The sequence below is a fragment of the Lithobates pipiens genome, unplaced genomic scaffold (assembly GCF_037356315.1).
Source record: "Lithobates pipiens isolate NorthernLeopardFrog02 unplaced genomic scaffold, aLitPip1_a1.2 Scaffold_8, whole genome shotgun sequence".
Taxonomy (NCBI): Eukaryota; Metazoa; Chordata; class Amphibia; order Anura; family Ranidae; genus Lithobates; species Lithobates pipiens.
The window spans coordinates 549,586,375-549,607,780 of record NW_027507903.1 but is presented as its reverse complement, the minus strand read 5'-3'; the positions used below and the strand labels follow the sequence as shown (position 1 = coordinate 549,607,780).

The 21,406-nt window shown below is 44.8% G+C and overlaps 1 protein-coding gene across 2 annotated transcripts in view; it reads right to left on the bottom strand.

The window, feature by feature from the left end:
- PIWIL2 (piwi like RNA-mediated gene silencing 2) overlaps positions 1-21,406 on the bottom strand; it is a 666,930-nt gene that overhangs the window by 206,473 nt on the left and 439,051 nt on the right. For both annotated transcript variants that reach the window (XM_077469839.1, XM_077469840.1), the window contains one exon: positions 10,737-10,850. In XM_077469839.1, the coding sequence (XP_077325965.1) occupies positions 10,737-10,850 (114 nt within the window). The remainder of the gene's footprint in view (positions 1-10,736; positions 10,851-21,406) is intronic.

The following is a 21,406-nucleotide window of genomic DNA, read 5'->3' as shown; positions in this document are numbered from 1 at the left end:
TTGAAGCAGCTTTTTGAGTAAAAACTGCGCATAAGGGACGGCCTCGAAGGAGACCACCAATCCCCCTAACAATCTCCTGCACAGCTGAATGGAATGAATTTTCCTTTGTTTTGAATTAGTCCTACATTGGAACTAATTCTTGTCTGGGGGTAAGAATACCTTCTTCTGTATGGTATCTATAACCAGCCCCAAAAGTACTGTAATCTCTTTGATGGTTTTAAGGAGAATCTTCCTAGGCTGAGTATCCTACCCAGAGATTTCAGGTGGTTACCGCTGTGATCAGACTCTGGTTTTAGACCCGAGACTGAATGATCTATTAAAAGTAGATCTTCTAAATAGGCTAGGACCGTTATGCCTTGAGCCCTGGCTAAAGGAGGTGACAGAATTATTCAGAACACCCGTGGTGCTGTGGCTAAACCGAAATGATAATTTTATATTTCAAAACACAGAAATTTCTGGTGAGCAGGACATGGAGATATGCATTCTTTATATCGATAAAAGCCCAAAAAAAAAAACTCCCCTCCTTGCAGGATGGACACAACCGATTGGATTATGAAAGGATCGGATGTTTAAGTGATGATTCAGATCTTCCAAGATCTAGAATGGGTCTGACCTCTCTGTTTGGTTCTGGAACCATAAAAGCTTTAAGCCAAACCCTGTGCCCTGTTCCACTAAGGGAACTTCTGATATCACCGACTGGGATAATAGATGATCCACAGCCAGAAAGAGAGACTTCTTTTTCTCTGGATCCTTGGGAACATATGCCCTTAGAAAAAAACTAGGAGAGGGAAACTCTCGGAACTCTAGTAGTAATCTAGAGAAAAAAACTGCTTGACAATGTTCCTGCCAGATCTTGAGAATCGCAGGACCTTTCCCCTCACCCAAGCGAGTGGGGGTACCCCTTCATTAGAAAGGCTTTAGCATTCTGCTTTGTGGACTCTATGACCCAAGATCTCTTCTGACCCTGGTGCTGCCCTTGGGGTCTTTCCCTTGAACCTGGCGGTTGAGGCCGTCAGGACTGCCTGGAGGCAGATGCCCCTGGCATAGGAGAGGCAGCACGATTAAAGGAGAAATGTTTGAAACTATTCTTTACTGGTAAAAGAGCTTTCCCCCATTAGAGTTCCTTTGGATGTACTTATCCAGATCGACTCTAAATAGCCGTACCCCATGAAGGGGGAAAAAAACTGGCCAAGAGCTTTTTACACAGTGCTCAATTTTTCAGTCACAGAACTCTGCAAGAATGCACTAGTCCAAGCATAAACCATAAGGCTCATCTTTCATAGCATCTACTGCGAGACATAGTGCGTCAGATACACCAGCCCATTGCCAGGCCTGCTGATCAGGCAGAATTTAAGGTATCTCCACAAACTGTTCCTTAATGGACTGAGATACACCAATTGCAGCAAGAACTTGCTGCGCTACTGAACTTGCAAAAGACATATTGTCTTTAAAAAGAAGTTAAAACTTTTTATCTGTGGGATTCTGTAACATCAGTGCATTATCCACAGGACATGCAAGACTCTGCTCACTGAGGTGATTGCAGCTTCGATTGCTAGAACCCCCCATTTTCTTCATAGAAATCCTCTTTCATAAATAAAGTGTGGAGAATTTCTTGGGAGGATAATATTGTTTATTCGGATGTTCCCATTCAGAATACATAAGCTTTTTAGCCATGCATGAATAAGAAAAAAAACATCCCCAGGTGGGGGAGGTTCTAATGAGCCCAATTAGAGGTAGGGTTCTCAAGAGCCTGGGCTGTAGGCAGCAAACAAAAAAAAAAAAAGTTGAGTAAGGGAGTACCTGATCCCCAGCCTCCTGCACCTCAGCAACAGGGTCCTGAGGACTATATGGGAAACTGCTATGTTTAGCCCAACTATGGAGAGACATTATAGCATTAATCTTCTTTCCAATTTAGAAATGGTAGAAGAAAAAAAAATTGTGTATGATATATACAGGGACTGAAGTGTTTTATGCAACAACAGTTTCCCCGACAGCTCAATCTGACTAGCCGCATCCCTCTCAGAGGAGGATGATATTCTTTTTAAAATGGATTCAGTTTATAGTGAAAAAACATTGACCCTTTAGAGAAGTTCCTGGTCCCATTACCATTCATAGCCTGAAGCATAAAGCAGAGGCACTATGCAAAAGAATGTACATTGCTAGGCTATAGTTAAGCTCCATTAGCTATTAATCCTAGCCTGGTAAAGTATGTGTCAAAGGGGAAAAACCTTTGTTCACTAATCTGAACAAGCCATCCTCCTGCTCTGTCCCTCCACAGCCAGCAGAAACTTTCACATATACAGTGCTAAAATCAACTTCCTACATGTGTGGCCGGTGTCCGACGCCGTTGGCCATGCCCTCCGCGCAAATTATGCCTACCCACTTTCAAACGAAAGTGCTTTCCCCGCAAGCGGAGCCCTGTGGTTATTAAGGCATGGTGGGGGGTTGTAAATCCTCTGCTGAATGGCCACGGTATGTCTCTCTCTCTTTTTTTTTTTTTTTTAAAGGAAACTAGTTTGGGCAACAACCCTCCAATCTGCCCAACAGACCACAGTACGTCAAAAAGCAGTATAACGTAAAGAGAAAAAAGGAGGGGCGGGTGCTGAGTCGGTCGGTGAATTACAGAGAAAAGGATTTTACGCGAGTACAAAAAATCCTATTTTCTTTTATATTCACCGACCGACACAGCTCCTCTCTTAGCCATTGGGACGTCCCCAAGCAGTGCCAAACGAGGGGTGGGAAAACAGCATAGAAAAAACTTTATCCACCATGGCAAGTGGGAACTAGTGAAACTTTACCCACAAAAAACAACAGTGCGTGGAAAAACCACCACAAAAACCAGGGTACCCTCAACAGGAGTGACTACCCATAGCCGCACCAAAAACTGCGGTATGTAATGCAACAGCGCATTAACTTAACGGTACTGTGTTTTCATTAAAAAAATAAAAAAAAACAGGAAAAAAGGTAAGATATATTGCATATTAAACTGCAACTATACAGCCACCTGCAAAACCTTGTGGCCAAAACAAGCATAAGCTGATGCACTGTCGTCTACCTCAGAACTTGGTAATCGTGTTGAAAGATGACCAGGTCACCGCTTTACACACCTGAGCGACAGACGCTTGGTGTCTGAAGGCCCAAGACGTTCCAATTGCCCTTGTGGAGTGGGCCGTGACCGGAAAGGGGGGCACGTGCCCCTTCAAGGCTTAGGCTTGTACTACAATCTGTCTGATCCACCTGGAAATGGCGGCCGACGAGACCGCCATGCCTTTCTTTTAACCAGCCACTGAAACAAACAGTAAGTCTGACTTCCGAAAGGGAGTCGTAGCAGACAAATACACCTTCAGAGCCCGAACCACGTTCAGAGCATGAAGGGCCACCTCCTTAGGGTGCTTCGGCTTAGGACACAGAGATGGTAATAAAAATTCCTCATTGATATGAAAAGCCGAGACCACCTTCAGTAGGAAATACTGTTGCGGACGCAACATCCTTGTGGATAACCAGTAGGGAGACTTGCAGGACAAGGCCGCCAGTTCCAAAACCCTTCTGGCCAATGTGATGGCCACTAGAAAGACTACTTTCTGCGAAAGTCAACAAGGGAATCTCCCTGATATTTTCAAACGGCGGTCATTGAAGCGGCGACAACACCAGGTTCAAATCCCATGGGGGTAACGGTGGACGCACTGGAGGGACTACATGTCGCACCCCCTGAACGAAGGTACTCACCACTGAGTGAGACGCCAGGGGTCTCTAAAAAAAAGACAGCCAAGGCTGAAATTTGCCCCTTAATGGTGCTTAACGCCAATTTCTGGTCTACTCCTTGCTGAAGAAAAAGCAGGATCCTGGATATAGAAAAGGAGCGTGGATGCCATACTTTCTCCTCACACATGGAGATGTAGGCCTTACAGGTACAATGGTATATCTTCCGGGAAGATGATTTTCTTGCCTTTAACATAGTTGGAATCACAGACCGACAGACCCCAGTTCCTCAACACCTGGCTCTCAATAGCCATGCCGTTTAAGCCAGCAATGGTAAAGCCGGATGGGGAATCAGACCTTGAGACAGAAGGTCCTCTCGTAACGGCAGTCGCCAGGGAGTGTCTGCCACCAGACGCACCAGGTCTGCGTGCGAAGGTTGCTGAGGTCAATCTGGGGCAACCAGTATTATTGGGATCCCCTCGTTTCTACTCTGCGAAGCAGGCGTGGTAACAGTTTCAGTGGAGGAAAGGCATAGATCAGCTGGTACTGATCCCACGGAGCCACCAGCGCGTCTGCCCACGGATCTCTTGTCCTGGACACTAATCTTGGCACCTTCCGATTGAGACGGGAGGCCAGAAGATTCACGTTTGGTGTGCCCCACTTCAGGCACGGTAACCTGAATATCTCCGGATGCAATGCCCATTCTCCTGGGTCCAGCATCTGTCGACTCAGTTAGTCCGCCTGCCCGGGATGTAAATGGCCGACAGGGCCGGCACGTGTCACTATGCCCACCGAAGTATGTGAGTGACCTCCCGTGCAGCGGCTGAGCATCGAGTTCCCCCTTGGTGATTGACGTATGCCACTGCAGTGGCGTTGTCTGACTGGATCCCGATCGGACGCCCTTGCTGTCTCATCGACCATGTGGAAAGGCACAGCCTGATTGCTCTCAATTCGAGCAGATTGATGCAACTTGGATTCTTCCGTCGACCAGAGGCCCTGAGCCGACTGAACCCCCATCACTCCACCCCAGCTGGATAGACTGGCATCCGTTGTGATCACTGTTCATTTCAGAGGTAGGAATGATTTTCCTGACTGAATCACCGGGGACCTCAACCACCAGATCAGTGAGTCTCTGACTGGCTCACCTGGATCTGTCGATCCAGGGACAACTGAGATTTGTCCCATTTTGTCAAAATCTCCTTCTGTAGGACTCTGGTGTGGAACTGGGCATAAGGTACTGCCTCGAAGGAGGCTACCATGAGACCCAGAACTCGCATGCAAAAAATGGAGCGTCGACCACTTGCGGTTCATAAGCAGTTTTACCACGGATCTGAGAGTCTGCAGTTTGTCTGAAGGGAGAAACACTCTCGCTTCCATGGAGTCCAGCAGCAAGCCTAGGTACTCCAGACGCTGGGTTGGTACGTTCACCGACTTCTTTAGGTTCAACAGCCACCCAACTTCTTGCAGGGTCTGCATGGTGATCGCTACATCCTGCTCTAATTCTGAGGCGGAAGATGCCCTCAGGAGGAGATCGTCTAGGTATGCCACAATCACGATCCCACGTTGCCATAGCAAAGCCAAAAACTGGAGCCAATACCTTAATAAAAACTCGGGGGGCTGATGCCCCAAACTGGTAGTAGGCTTCCCCAACTGCAAACCGTAGAAATTTGTGATGCCGAAGGCATATGGGTATGCGCAGGTGCGCATCCTGGATGTCTAAGGACGCCAGGGAGTCCCCTTGATGGAGTGCAGCGACTACTGAGCGAACTGATTCCATTCTGAACCTCTGCACTTTTACAACGTGATTGAGGGCTTTTAGGTCCAAGATTGGACGTACCCCTTCCTTCTTGGGAACCACAAACAGATCTGAGTAGAATCCCTGGAAGAGTTCTGATTCCGGAACCGGTAAAATGACTATCTTGTAGCCTATGGAAATCAGATCGCAGACCCATTGGTCGAATAACCGAGGGGGCCACCGAGCTGCAAACTCCCGTAGGCGACCCCCCACCCGAGACATGGCTGAGGGCAAATCTTCATGCGGTAGCACTTTTATTCGCAGGCTTGCGGTTCTAGGGACATTTTTGACCGTCAGTGGTCGTCCTGTCAGGCTGGGGACGTTTTGTCGAAGCTCCGGGCGGACGAAAAAGCCGTTTGAGCGGAAAGAAAGGGCCCTTCCCTACGGCGTGGATCCTTAGCCTTACTGGATTGTTGGAGTAAGGTACTCTTAGCACTGGTGGCATTTTTAATAATGTCATCCAAAGAGGCTCCAAAGAGCCGGTCGCCAAGGAAGGGAAGATCCGTCAGCCCTTTTTTGGATGCCTAGTCAGCAGACTATTTTAGCCAAATCAGGCGCCTCAGCACCACAGCTAACACTGAAGCCCTGGATAACAGAGGAAGAGTATCCAGGGCCACGTCACAGACATACTTAAGGCCTTGCACTAGTTGGTCTGCTAGTTCCACGCAGACAGGAGAAGCCTGTTGCTCTCCCGATTCGCAGTCTAAAAGTTTTGCACACTTAGTGTCTGCGACACAAGTGCGGCTGCCAGTACTGGTCGCACAGCTGACCCCACAACCGTAAACAAGGAACGAGCCACTGCCTCAGCCTTCCTGTCCGTGGGGTCCTTAAAAGCAGGGGTCCCCTCAACCATGATCATGGGTACTTTATTTAACCTGGATACTGGGGGGTCCTAGACCGGAGGAGCCGCCCATTTTTTGAGAAGGCTTTCCTCAAAAGGGTAACGCACTGCCATTTATTTGGGACTGAAAAGGTCCATTGTGGGCGACCCCATTCCTTGTAAATGAACTTATCCAAATAAGTCAGATACGGGAACACCTTAGGTGAACGTGCTTGCTTTCGGGACCGAAACTGGACCGGTACATCAGCAGAGGGATCCGCTGGCTCCTGACTCTTCAGGGTATCACGCACATCTATGAAAAGTGCTCCAACAAGTGCTTTGTCATGCCCGGACCTGGACTCATCCTCACTGTCCAAACGGTCCTGGTCAGCGTCGTCTGATAAGACAGAGCAGGGGTAATCAGCCTCAGCAGGACCAGAGCCTGCGTCAGAGCTCTCCCCAGAGGACGGGCCCTACATGGGGGACTTAGGACAGTGACAGTCCCACCCTCCTTGCTGTCGCTGGCTGGGGGGCTGTTCCCTGCTGGACTGACCACCCTGAGGAGTTCTGCACTGTCTCACAAGTAGTGCCTGTAGTCCCTTTTGCTCCCAGGTGCAGAGGAAACAAAAGTCGGTGGCAGCTGCTGTAATTAGCATCAAATCGCTCTGAAATGTACTCAGGCTTCAATAAAATGCCCGCCCTGCATCCAGAACAAAGACAGAAAACACAGGGAAAATGGCTGTGAGAGAACATGAGCCATGCTGCTGCTAGAGAACAGTGAAAAACATGTTCAGGCTTCCAGAAAATGGCCGCCAGTGTCCTGAATAGGAGAGCACTAAGAAAATGGCCGCTGAAGCCCAGGAAGGAATGCCGCCCTTGCCCACACCTAAAATGGGAGCGAGCAGCTCCATGAGGTAAAGAAAAGAAAAACGATGGCAGAGAACACAGCACTGTACCATACCACAGCAGACCCTCAGAGGCACCTTCCAGGGACATAAAACACAGGACCCAGGACACCACTAGACAGCCAGCCCCCCATCCCAGGTGAGAGCACACCAGAAAGCCCCTGTATATGCACACACACACCGCTCAGAAACCACATGCAGCATCCCCCCAGGGAGAAGGGGGGAAGATAGGGACAGGGAAAGAAGAGAAGGGGGCGAGGGACCCCTGAATCGACCTCCCAGGGAATGCCCAGCTGCTCAGCCCCACCGAGGCAGAGAGAGCTGTACTTAACAGTCCTGCAGAGCTGGGAGACATTCCATTACAGACTCACTCACTGATCAGTACAGGGTGGCTGCTGGGCTCGGCCCACTGTGACGCAGACATCAGTAGCCCGGTCATATGTGGGTCCCAGAGCATAAAAGCTCACAACCACCTCTGGAGCTGAGGTTTCCTCGTGGACTGCCGAGCACGTAGCTGCGGCATGCACGTGCTCGATGGCCAGACTGGGTAGACTACAAGGATAAGGGTATCCAGCCAGCTGTTGATCGCAGATCACATGATCATTCATCTTGCGCAAAAAGCCAAGCTTCTGCATAAAAAAGCAAGGACCGATGGGCCCACAGGGTTCCTAGGTCCTTCTCCTTCACTAGGCAAAATGAAACTGAAGTCTGTTGGGCAAAATGGGTTGGTTGTTGCCCAAGGGACGGCCCCCAGGGTGGAACTAAGTTCTGAGCGTTGTGTTACAACTAATGCCTAGTATCTCCTAGTAATAGGGCAAACAACCCAATGGCTAAGAGAGGAAGCTGTGTCGGTCGGTGAATATAAGAGAAAAACAATTTTGAGAGCAGAGGAAGAGAAGTAGACCCCCCTTCTTACCGGAGGATCTGTTGTGGCTGGAGGAGAGGAGAATGAAGGCTTCTGTGCTGTTTCCAGCATCAGGATGGTGAGTGCTCAATACAGCCCCCAGTGGTGACACATAGGCATTCCTGAGAAAATCTGCGCCCCCCCCCCCCCCCCCCCCCCCGCTGTAAACCAGAGAAAGGCAGTTTAAGAAGCTGAAATGTGTGCATCAAAACATCATTGCCTTTGAAAACTAGCAAAAACAAGTTATTGCTGGGAGGAGGAGGAGTTATACTGGGTGGTGTCAAGCTTTACTATTTGCCAGTGTGCAATCCCCTGGAGGTGGAGCATAACCATATAGTCACAGAATTACCTCTCCTGTGTTCTGTAATGTAGGGTTTTTTTTTTCAAATTAAATACATTTAATAAAAACTCAACTCCCACTTAGGACACCTTTGCTTCTAATAAGTAAAAGTACAATACAGCAAGTTCTAGGACACAAAGGGTACTGAGTAAATGGCAGGAGGTTGCCCGCAACAGAAGGAGTTACTTTTACTGCTTCCTGACCGCCTCACGCAGATATACTGTGGCAGAAGGGCATGTACAGGCAGATTAACATACCTGTACGTTGCCCTTTAAGAGGCGGCTTGTGGGAGCTCCGTGAGCGTGATCGTGGGTCCCACGGACTCGATGACCGTGGGGATACCCGCCATCGTCTCATGGAGAGGAAGAACGTGGAAATGCTAATGTAAACAAGCATATCCCCGTTCTGCCTAATGACACTGTCACTGATCAGCTCTCCCTGTGATCGGGAGCGGTGATCAGTGTCGTGTCACCCACAGCCCCCCCCCCCACAGTTAGAATCACTCCCTAGGACACACTTAACCTCTACAGCACCACCTAGTGGTTAACCCCTTCACTACCAGTCACATGTACACAGTAATCTGCATTTTTAATTGCACTGCTCGCTGTATAAATGTGAATGGTCCCAAAATATAGCCGGCATTATTAGTAAAAAAAAAAAAAAAAAAGCTATAACTTTTGCACAAACGAAACGCTTATTGCAATTTTTTTTACCAAAAATATGTAGAAGAATACGCATTGGCCTAAACGGAGGAAAAAATTGTTATTTTTATATATTTTTTGGGGATATAGCAAAAAGTTAAAAATAATGTGTTTTTTCCAAAATTGACACAATTTTTTTGTTTATAGAACAAAAAATAAAAAATGCAGAGGTGATCAAATACCACCAAAAGAAAGCTCTACTCTTGGGAAAAAAGGACGTCAATTTTGTTTGGGAGCCACGTTGCAAGACTGCGCAATTGTCAGTTAAACCCTTACAAACCACTTTGACCTACAGGTAAGCCTAGATTAAGGCTTACCTGTAGGTCCAAGAAATATCTCCCAAACCTATACGGTTTAGGAGATATTTGCCCGAAGACAGGCACCGCTGTCTACGGCGCATGCGCCGTAGACAGCGGCGCGCAGGCGCACTGAGCGTGGCATCCTTGATAACGAAGATGCCGCGCAATGCCGCGCGTCTCGGCTCCCGTGCGCGGGAGTGACGTCATCGCGGCTTCGCCGAATGAAAGTGGCGAAGCTGTGAGACCCACCGAGAAGATGGATGCGGCGGACTACAGGGGACAGCGGTGACTTCGCTAGCTCCTGTGTCAGGTAATTGACACATAATGGGCTACTATGCGATGCATAGTAGTCCATTATGCTTTGCCTTTGCAGGGAATGAAAGAGGAAGTAAACTCATCAGGGTTTACTTCCTCTTTAAAAAGGGAGACAGTGCCGAATTGCAAAAAGTGCTCTGGTCTTTGGTCAGCCAAACGGTCTGGGGCTTAAGTGTTTTAGGATGCCACTGGTGTAAGAAAATTCACCTATAAAGTAGGTGCTAATTAAACTACATGCATCCTAAAATTTACATGTGCCAAGTAATAAAGATTACACCCACTGTGATAATCCCTATTGAAGTAATGTTATAATCACTATGTGCAATGCCAAAAACAAAAAAAAAAAAAAAAAAGTACTAAATTGCACATTTTTTTCCACAAAGAGGCTATGAAAAAAAATCCCAAACATTAATACTTTTTGTGTGATATGTGTGCTTTTTTTGTTTTTGGCATTGCGCATAGTGATTAAAACATTATTTCAATTTTCTTATGTATATACACCAAGTTATGACTGATAGAACACTGCTATCAATGTAAAAGGTTTTTTCACAGTATCTTTGTTGAATTTTTTGGTAATTTTTTGGTATTACACAGTGGGTGTAATCTTTATTACTTAGCACACGTTAATTTTAGGATGCATGTAGTTTTATTATAGCCCACTTTATATTTTTTGTAAGATTTATTAGTGTAATTCACTCCTAAAGGGGCAGCTGTCATGTGCATTTACATAGGGTTGGCTCCTTTTATATTTTGGAATAATTTTAAGTGGTATAACTTAGGCTTTTAAACTACATAAGAATGGCACAAAATAAAAGAAACAAATCTAGACCCACAGACACCGATAATTTACTAAACATTTTATATTATTGCATTTTCAACATTCAAGTGCTGTTTGCTAAAAACATTTCAATCAATAGTATACATATTTCTAAAATTAAAACACTGTTGAAACACTTACAACAGAAATCGAGGGCTCACGGGTCACTTCTCTGGTCCAGTTGAGGTCTTCTCCAGGAGTGAATGAATTTCTTTTCAGGTTAATTTTCTCCTTTGGCAAAATCCTACCCGTTGTCTGCAGGAAGATTGCAAAAAAAAGGTTATCCAAACACTAACAATTTATAACATTTAAGATATGAAAGTTTATATAGACAGTGGTCTAGTTAACAACACAAAAAAACTTTACCAAGCATTAAGATAAAAAAAAAAAAATAACAAAATGGAGGGTCTCTTGGAACTGTATTTAAAAAATGTAGAGCCTGTGCTTTTAACAAGCAAAAATAGTACAGGCCACAGAACTCTACATAATTATAAGCTCTTCCTGCTTCATGTTTGTAACTATAGCCCTACTTGCAAATGAAAATTTAAAGGGCAAGGTGCTGCACTTCCAGTGGCAGAGATTGAGAAGATGGCCACCTCTTAACAGAGCTTTCTGAAGCCAAATAACTTCTGCAGACTCCCCCCGCTGGCACCTCTGCCCTACAGTGGCTCTACCAAACTGGTCTGGTCTCAGCTCCCAACACCGTATAGGGTACAGGCTTACCGGATCTATATGACCCTAGCAGACATACGCCTCAGGGGTCAATCAAAGCTTGTGATCCCAGCCAAAATGGTCTCAAGGATTAGATGTATCAGTCATGGCATATACGGTCCCAACAAACGACTAGATGTAGTCACTATTCTTCATGTGCATATACAAATCCGACAACGACTCAGGCATGGAAGATGAAGAAACAAGGCCAACATGGCATAATAACGTTTTTAAAAAAAACTTTAATAAAATTTTTTTGCTAAAACTCACATTTCCAAGATGGACAATAAAGCATGTCAGAGAGAAAAAAGTGGCAGTAGCGGAGTCCTCCCGACGCGTTTCGACCCACCGGTCATCATCTGGGGTGGGCTCACACTACTGATATACTGCCTTATATAGGTACTCACACAATGAAGTAATGCCATTCCCCCATGTGTCGCAATTATGCCCACTTCCGGTGTATCCAAGATGGCGGACGGGCGTGCGTTCCACGCCTCGGTTATTATGCGTTCCACCCATGTGTCAAATCCATTTAAGCCTGAAAATCATGATTGGAAGTGGTAATAATTCCACTTCCGGTATAGGTAAAAATGGCGGCCTGGCGTGCGTTCCACGCCTCACAACAGATGCGTTCCACCCATTCACATTGATGTATAGAAAAAAAGGGGTGGAAACGAACCTGCTTCGTATGATGATGTGTTAAATAACCAAAGGGGACCAACCTATATGAGTCTTTAACTATTAAGCTCTCATCTCTCCCCAGCTGTTCCTGCTCGTCTGACCTGCCTACTTAAGGCTGTCCAGCTCACTTCATCTCTGCCTTCGCCTTGTTTACATCACAAGAAACCATCTCCTGTGTATCTGTTTAAAGACTGGCTTGCTGACATCCCTTCTGGCTCCTTATCCTGCTTGCTGTTCCTACACTTGGATCCCCGACTTCTGGCCTGGCTGATTACCCGATCTGGTTATTGAACTCTGGCCTGGCTGACAACTCGTTCCGGTTACTGGACTCTGGCTATGCTTTGACTACATTTACTCTATTTAACTTTTTATTTTTTATAAACAAACAAGTGTGATTTAATTGTACTTCTGTCTCGGTCTGGTTCATAGTTTGACCATTGCGTTTCGACCTTATCCCTTGCGCAGAGATTTCACCAGATTCTATGAATATTTTGAAGAGATTATAAAAACAAGCTTGTTCATTGGAAGGTAAAATGAACAAGCTTGTTTTTATCTGCAACTTTATGTGTGAACCCCTCTTTATTAACCACTTGCTTACTGGGCACTTAAACACCCTTCCTGCCCAGACCAGTTTTCAGCTTTCGGTGCTCTCACACTTTGAATGACAATTACTCAGTCATGCAACACTGTACCCAAATGAATTGTCATTTTTTCCCCCACAAATAGAGCTTTCTTTTGGTGGTATTTGATTACCTCTGGGGTTTTTATTTTTAAAAAAGAAAAAGAAAAAAGAAAAAACAGTAACACCCCAATGAAGGGTCATCAGGTGATGATCATATGACATAGTGAATTTTAAGTTGTACTTATTCACGTTAATATGAGACAAGAATTTGTGCAGCTGATCCTCCGTCCCCTCCCATATGATGAGGACGTCGTCGATATAACGCCGCCATAAACGAATATGGTGCGTGAGACCGACGAGGTCCCCGTCAGATAGGAGAGATTTCTCCCACTCCCCCAGATACAGATTGGCGTAGGCCGGGGCACAACATGTGCCCATGGCCACGCCCTGTATCTGGAGGTAGTGGGAGTTATTGAATACAAAGTAGTTGTGGTACAGACTCAATAACTCCCACTACCTCCAGATACAGGGCGTGGCCATGGGCACATGTTGTGCCCCGGCCTACGTCAATCTGTATCTGGGGGAGTGGGAGAAATCTCTATCTGACGGGGACCTCGTCGGTCTCACACGCCATATTCGTTTATGGCGGCGTTATATCGACGACGTCCTCGTCATATGGGTTCCTGAAAAGGAAATAAAGGGGGGGGGGGGGGCTTGCAAAGTCTGCAAGCCCTCATTTACGCATCCCAGTAACATTGCCCTTTTGGGTTCTCTCAACAAACGTGCACTCACTGGAAGATACACATAGGTAATATAGACACAGCTTCACTTTTATACTTAGCATAGCCCCTTCTGGTCTGTGCTTATTGTTGCACGTGGTACATTGGGTCTTCTTTTTTCTTTCTTTCACGTTTTTCGCTTTTGCACTTGTTTCCCACTGTGCTGCTACATTCATAGGATTTTTTCACTTTGTCTACCATGTCTTCTCACTCTTATGCATCACTGTGTATTGATCAGCACATTTCCCTCTCAAGCACTCATGTATAAGTCTCCTAGTACCCCTTTCTTTTATACACCATTCGGGTGGGGCCCTTGTCTCTATCTATAGAGTGGGCAGTACCCAATTAGCGTATCATATATATATATATATATATATATATATATATATATATATATATATATATATATACATATACACAGTGGTGTGAAAAAGTGTTTGCCCCCTTCCTCATTTCCTGTTCCTTTGCATGTTTGTCACACTTAAGTGTTTCGGAACATCAAACCAATTTAAACAATAGTCAAGGACAATACAAGTAAACACAAAATGCAATTTGTAAATGAAGGTGTTTATTATTAAAGGTGAAAAAAAATCGAAACCATCATGGCCCTGTGTGAAAAAGTGATTGCCCCCCTTGTTAAAACATACTATAACTGTGGTTGTCCACACCTGAGTTCAATTTCTATAGCCACACCCAGGCCTGATTATTGCCACACCTGTTCATAATCAAGGCATCACTTAAATAGGAGCTGCTTGACACAGTAAGGTCCACCAGAAGATCCTTAAAAGCTACACATCATGCCGAGACCCAAAGAAATTCAGGAACAATTGAGAAAGAAAGTAATTGAGATCTATCAGTCTGGAAAGGGTTATAAAGCCATTTCCAAAGCTTTGGGAATCCAGCGAACCACAGTGAGAGCCATTATCCACAAATGGCGAAGACATGGAACAGTGGTGAACCTTCCCAGGAGTGGCCGGCCGCCAAAATTACCCCAAGAGCGCAGCGACGACTCATCCAAGAGGTCACAAAAGACCCCACAACAACGTCCAAGGAACTGCAGGCCTCACTTGCCTCAGTTAAGGTCAGTGTTCATGCCTCCACCATCAGGAAAAGACTGGGCAAAAATGGCCTGCATGGCAGAGTTCCAAGGAGAAAACCACTGCTGAGCAAAAAGAACATCAAAGTTCGTCTCAATTTCTCCACAACACATCTTGATGATCCCCAAGACTTTTGGGACAACATTCTGTGGACCGATGAGACAAAAGTGGAACTCTTTGGAAGGTGTGTGTCCAAGTATATCTGGCGTAGAAGGAACACTGCATTTCATAAAAAGAACATTATACCAACAGTAAAATATGGTGGTGGTAGTGTGATGGTCTGGGGCTGTTTTGCTTCTTCAGGACCTGGAAGACTTGCCGTGATAAAAGGAACTATGAATTCTGCTGTCTACCAAGAGATCCTGAAGGAGAATGTCCGACCATCTGTTCGTGTACTCAAGCTGAAACGAACTTGGGTTCTGCAGCAGGACAATGATCCTAAACACACCAGCAAGTCCACCACCGAATGGCTGAAGAAAAACAAAATGAAGACTTTGGAGTGGCCTAGCCAAAGTCCTGACCTGAATCCTATTGAGATGTTGTGGTATGACCTTAAAAAGGCCGTTCATGCTCGAAAACCCTCTAATGTAACTGAATTAGGACAATTCTGCAAAGATGAGTGGGCCAAAATTCCTCCAGGACGCTGTAAAAGCCTCATTGCACGTTATCGCAAACGCTTGGTTGCAGTTGTTGCGCTAAGGGTGGCCCAACCAGTTATTAGGTTTAGGGGGCAATCACTTTTTCACACAGGGCCATGATGGTTTGGATTTTTTTTCACCTTTAATAATAAACACCTTCATTTACAAATTGCATTTTGTGTTTACTTGTGTTGTCCTTGACTATTGTTTAAATTGGTTTGATGCTCCGAAACACTTAAGTGTGACAAACATGCAAAGGAACAGGAAATGAGGAAGGGGGCAAACACTTTTTCACACCACTGTATATATATATATATATATATATATATATATATATATATATATAATCTTTTTATTGTCTCTATATTTTATCCTACTGCAGGGTGTCTCCTTTGACCCTTGGCTGTCTACGCCTATATTCCCCTCCATATTACACACTGGAGGTGGAACTAGGGATGTGATCCCTCATAAGCCATCCCGTTTTTTGGACTCCGTTTCCCTGCCCTCCCTTGATGGTATATAATATCATTATATCAGATATATACTCTGCTTACAGCAGGTTATTTCTAGTATACCATAATGTACAATGTATGGATATATATTTATGTTTGTCTTCTCTTTTATAATAGATAAACCTTCTGAAGAAGACCCCTGAGAGGGTCGAAACGCGTAAAGGGCTATCATCTATTTTTTACTGTGTATACAGATATATAAGGGTTCATATGATGTAATTAACTTCTGTCTATATATGTACTATTATACATTTTATTCACCAAGTGGAGTTCAATCCTTGACCATTGTGTCACCCATTTAATCCTCCCTTTTTTTATTAATAAATATTTGTATTACAAACTATCCGCTGTATTTCAGTAGTTATTTCTACTGTGTATATACATCAGCTCTTACAGGTAATATATGCTGTTAAAAACCCCATTTAGGGGATATTTCTTGTTTTTTGGATTTCTTTGTTTCTGTGACAAAATTATGCAAATTATAAAATTTTCTTCAGAAATTTTGGCCACAATTTATACTGCTACATATCTTTGGTAAAAATAACCCAAATTAGTGGATATTTTTTGGTCTTTGTGAAAGTTAGAGAGTCTACAAGCTGTGGTGCGAATCGCACAAAACAAGATCATCTCACATGGGACGTTCCGATCGTGCTGTAAACGGCCGCTGTGACTGGCTGTTTACAGCGATTTGTATTTGCCTGTCTCCGGGGGACACGGCAAACACAAAACTTCCCCGATGCGCGGCCGCGCATTGCGGAAGCTAACACCAGGACATCCAGGGACGGACTCCCGGACGAAAGCGCCTGCTTTATAGCCGTCATTCGGCTATAGGGCGGGCGGGAAGAGGTTAAAATAAAAGACCTTATAGTTTTACGCTATGTAGATCCATTTGTTATTCATGTTCAATGCCAATGGAATGATTTAACATTTGCTGCAAGCTTTGGAGTTTGTTTGTTTGAAGTAAGATCTTCAATCACCAATCCTTGAGGTCTACCTTCCATCTACTGCTGCATTTTACAGATTACTACATTGAGGCTAAGTCCTCGCTGTGCCTATTTGACCCGTTGCTGTAAGGTACATTGTGTCCACCCCATATGGTAAGCATGCCAAACTTACTTTTCTTGACTGCACTTTATGATTAAGCACGTTTTCAATAGTTATTATTTTGACATTTTCACTTGTGTTGATAGTTATTCACACCATCATGGTTTATTTAATTTAGATGGACTGATATGCTATGTCATTTTCAATATCAATTGTCACAGTGGTTTATTTTACTTTTCATTCCATTTATCACCTTTGAGCGGTACATTATTCATTTTTATATTTGATGATTCACTTTTGAGTCTAGTGGAGTGTTGACCGCTCACTCATTTTTCCTATGCGCAATTTTTCTTCCGTTTATCCATTTACTTCCTTGTTATTACCACATATTTTGCCAGCTTTTTGTTGCCCTGTATCAACTTTTTTGAGACGTACTGCTGTCATCAATTTCAGAATTACCTTTTTATTAAAATGATACATTTTTTCAGTTTGAACATGTGACATGTCCCAACTTTTTTGGAATTAAAGATGTACAAAAAATAAATTTTTAGTTTACCTATAAAATAGTTTTCTTGGTGTAAAGCATAGGACACAAGAGATCTTCATATCCATTTTCTGCCACCTTCACGTAAAGGTAAATACTCTGATGGGCAAAAACCCTCCCAGCTAGGCACAGCCTCAGTTTTGTAGCAAGCCATTAACCGCCTCCTGCACATTTACGTCGGCAGAATGCCATGGCTAGACACATCAACGTACAGGTATGTTGCTCTTTAGGTGCCCAGCCATGGGTCGCTCGCGACCCGGTCCTGAGCTCCGTGACCGTGGCCTCGGGACCCGATTGCCGCTGGTGTCCCGCAATAGGGTCACAGAGCTCAAGAATGAGGAGAGGTAAGTGTAAACAAACCTCTTCTTGTGCTTCCTAGTCTGGCTGTCAATGATCGTCTGTTCCCTGTTAAAGGGAAAAAGACGATCAGTGATGTCACATGCCAAGCCGCGCCCCCCAACGGTAAAAACACACACTTCACACTTAAACCCCTCCCCACCCCCTAGTGGTTAAGTCTTTCACTGCCAGTGTCATTTACACAGGAATCAGTGCAGGGGACCGTTCCTGGCTATGGTGGGGGCAATTCCTGGCTATGGTTAGGCTACATTCATGGCAATAGTGGGTCTGCAAATGGGCAATGATTAGGCTGCATTGATGGGCACTGACCATTATTTTGCTTCACAGTTCTTTATTTAAAAGTACATTTTTTTCCCTGAAACTTCTCTTAAAGTGAAGGCGTGTGTTATATGCCAATAAATACAGTGTATCCAAATAACGCACCCAAGCTCATCTCTTCCCAACACAAAGCCACAAAGGCAAGAGAATTCTTGTTGGGCTGGGAATTAGTGCTCGAACACACTTAGACCGAATTTTAACGGTTCAAAGAATGTCAGGCAAAATGATCGGCCCTCACGCATGTTCACTTCATCAAATCCGGCACTCTTGAAAAAAGTTTGGACACCCCTGCTTTACGGGCAATTTTGTTGAAAAAGATTTCAGCCATAAGATCTTGTGCATGTTTACAGATAAGACACCCATGCAAAAGAACTGTTGAATCATAGGATTTTTGTACTCACCATAAAATCCTTTTCTCTGTGGTTCACTGACTGCCACAGCTCCTTTACTTAGACCATCGGGTTGTTATGCCACCTTCAGGAGAGGACTAGGCATAACATGTTAAAATGTACAAAAAAACAGAACTTTCTAGTTCCGTCCACCCCCCAGCCTGCATCCTGCAGCCTCAGTACGTCAACAAGCAGTATAACGTAAAAAAATAGAAGGGGAAGGTGCTGTGTCAGTCAGTGAACCACAGAGAAAAAGATTTTACAGTGAGTACAAAAATCCTACTTTCTCTTACGTTCACTGACTGACACAGCTTCTTTACTTAGACCATCGGGATGTCCCCAAGCAGTGAAAAAACGAGGAGTGGGAAACAGCATAAAAACTTCAAACAAAACAGAGTGCTCCCTAACTGAGGAGTCACCACCTTATCTAACTGCATCAGAACTTGCGGTAACAATGCAACAGTGCATTTACTTAAAGCGGTGTTTCAGCCCTAATTTTTTTTTTTTAAGTCAGCAGCTGAAACAAAAGTAGCTGCTGACTTTTAATATGGAGACTTACCTTTCCAGGGAGCCCGCGATGTTGGCCACCGAGGCTGACATGCCCCTCGGCTCTCTGGTCCCAGCGCTGCCATTCCTACTAAGGGAAAAAGGCAGTGGAGCCTTGCGGCTTCACTGCCCGTTTCCTACTGTGCATGCGCGAGTCGCGCAGAGCTTTGTGAATGGGACGCGCTGTGTTAGGGAACACACTTTATAGGAAACAATCAGGAACCGGGGAACCTCAGGTTATCCCACAATGTCAATGTTTGCCCTTGTCATGGTTGTAGGTAGCTTTCCTGATTTAAATGAGGAGTTAAAGAATTCAAGTAATTTAGGTAAAATTACTACACCGTATTGGGTATAAACTTCCATAGGGATCCCATCATCCCCCGGCGCCTTGCAGGTAGGAAAGGAGGCAGCAGCCTCCAACTGGTCCAATGTAAATGGAGCGTCCATCTCCAACGCGGGCGTGGTGGGTCAGAGTTGGAAGGGATACAGTAACTAGATAGTTTTGCAGTTCCTTGTCAGTGTAATTATCACAGGGTTTGTATAAATCAGCATAGAAAGATTCTAGTTCGGCTATTATTTGCTGATGGTCATTCACCAGCTGTCCCAGAGATCTATGTAGCTCTTATAGCAAGGGACGACTGCTGAGATCCGGCAATTCTAGCCAACAGTCAGCCAGTTTTTCCAACTTCCTTATAAAATGTTTGTTTAGTAAAAAACCTTTTATGCTCTGCCGCGGAGGATCTCAATCGGTCCAGGGAGTCCTGGCCTGAGATCCATGCCTCCCTCGCAGAATCTGATGGATATACGACATATGCCAGCTCTACCTGTCTCACCTGGTCTTGGACTTGTACTATTAGGGCTGATGAATTATATTTAATGGCCGCTATTTCAGCTATGAATGTACCCCTCAGGCATGACTTCAAGGCATCCCATCTCAGTGTTAGAACAATACTTTTATGATAAATGAATGCACACCAATCTATCTGTTTCACCACACGTTTATGTGAGGTAAAAAGTTTTAGCCAGAAGGCGTTCAGCTGCCATGGTGCCTTGGGCAAGGAGGCAGGCCCCAGGAAATATTCCACCCTGGTGACCATAGTTAAAAGTTGCGAGGACCCTACGCAGAGGTCAATGCATGAGAGCAACCCATGCGTTTTGGAGAAGCACGAAAATTGTTTAGTAGTTAGGTGTTTTGCCATACATACATCTGTCCAGCCCACCTCCTGTAGCAGTCGGCTCAGAATGGTGCCTCTGCCCCCACTGACGGAGGCTGAGCTGGAGGATGTCTATCCAATCTGGGATCCACGTAGACATTAAAGTCTCCCATGATTGTTTTAACTGTGCAGGGAATCTCCAGCTTAAAATAAAGATTTCTGGATGATGACTGCAGCTATCATTCGGATATTGCCATTTCAAGTGCACAATGTCGTACGACGTGAATCCGGGTTAAATGGTTTATAATATATTTTTTTTGGGTCAACTACATTGCTATCACAAGGGGTGAACATCATCCCTTGTAATAGCACAGGCCATGAAAGATGCTCTTTATGGAGAGATCTGTTTTTTTTTTTTTTAAACCTCAGATCTCTTCTCTAGCCTACAAACCGTCTGATCAAACCGAGATCGGGGGAGAGACCCTCACATCGCCTGTAAAAGTGATCTATTGTCTCTATAGTCGATCAGATCACTTTTACATTGTAATGAATCGTCTACTAAAAAAACAAGTGATACCAAGATCACAGGTGTAGCCTCAACCATGGCCCTTGTATAACCACTTCAACCTTAGGCCATTTATAAACAGCCTAAGGTAGTTAAGTAGCTAAATTAAAATGAAAATAAAATTAAAAAAGATGCTATACTTAGCCGCACTGTGCAATGATATTACACACAGAACTGGATCACGAACAGACTCATGAGTTATTGGGTGGGGATTGGGCAGAGAGGGTGAATAGGGGGAGCCGTTAGTAGGAATACTTCACCTCTGAAGCTCTGGAAATTTCGCATGGAGTCCCTCAAGGATCACCCCTGTTTCCATGCTCTTCAACATCTACATTCGTCCTCTCCTCAAAATCATCAGGAAAACGGACCTATGCTTCCACTAAACTCTACTATCACATCATCGGGCAAAATGACCAATACCAGGAACTAGAACAATGCCTCACATTGATAGATGACTGGATGACTGTTACATTTGATATGAAAATAGGATTGTTTGTACTCGCCATAAAATCCATTTCTCTGTAATTCACCGACCGACAGCTCCTCTCTAGCAAAATGGGTTGTCAGCCCTATCACTGGAGATACTAGGCAAAGTTGTAACACAACACTTCAGAACTTTCAGTTCCGCCCAGGGGCCGGATCCTAGGCTACAACCCCCACAGCCTGCCCTAGCAGACTCAGTACGTCAACAAGCAGTATAACATAAAGATAAAAAGGAGAGGCGGGTGCTGTGTCGGTCGGTGAATTACAGAGAAAAGGATTTTATGGTGAGTACAAAAAATCCTATTTTCTCTTATATTCACCGACTGACACAGCTCCTCTCTGTAACAAAATGGGACGTCCCCAAGCAGTGC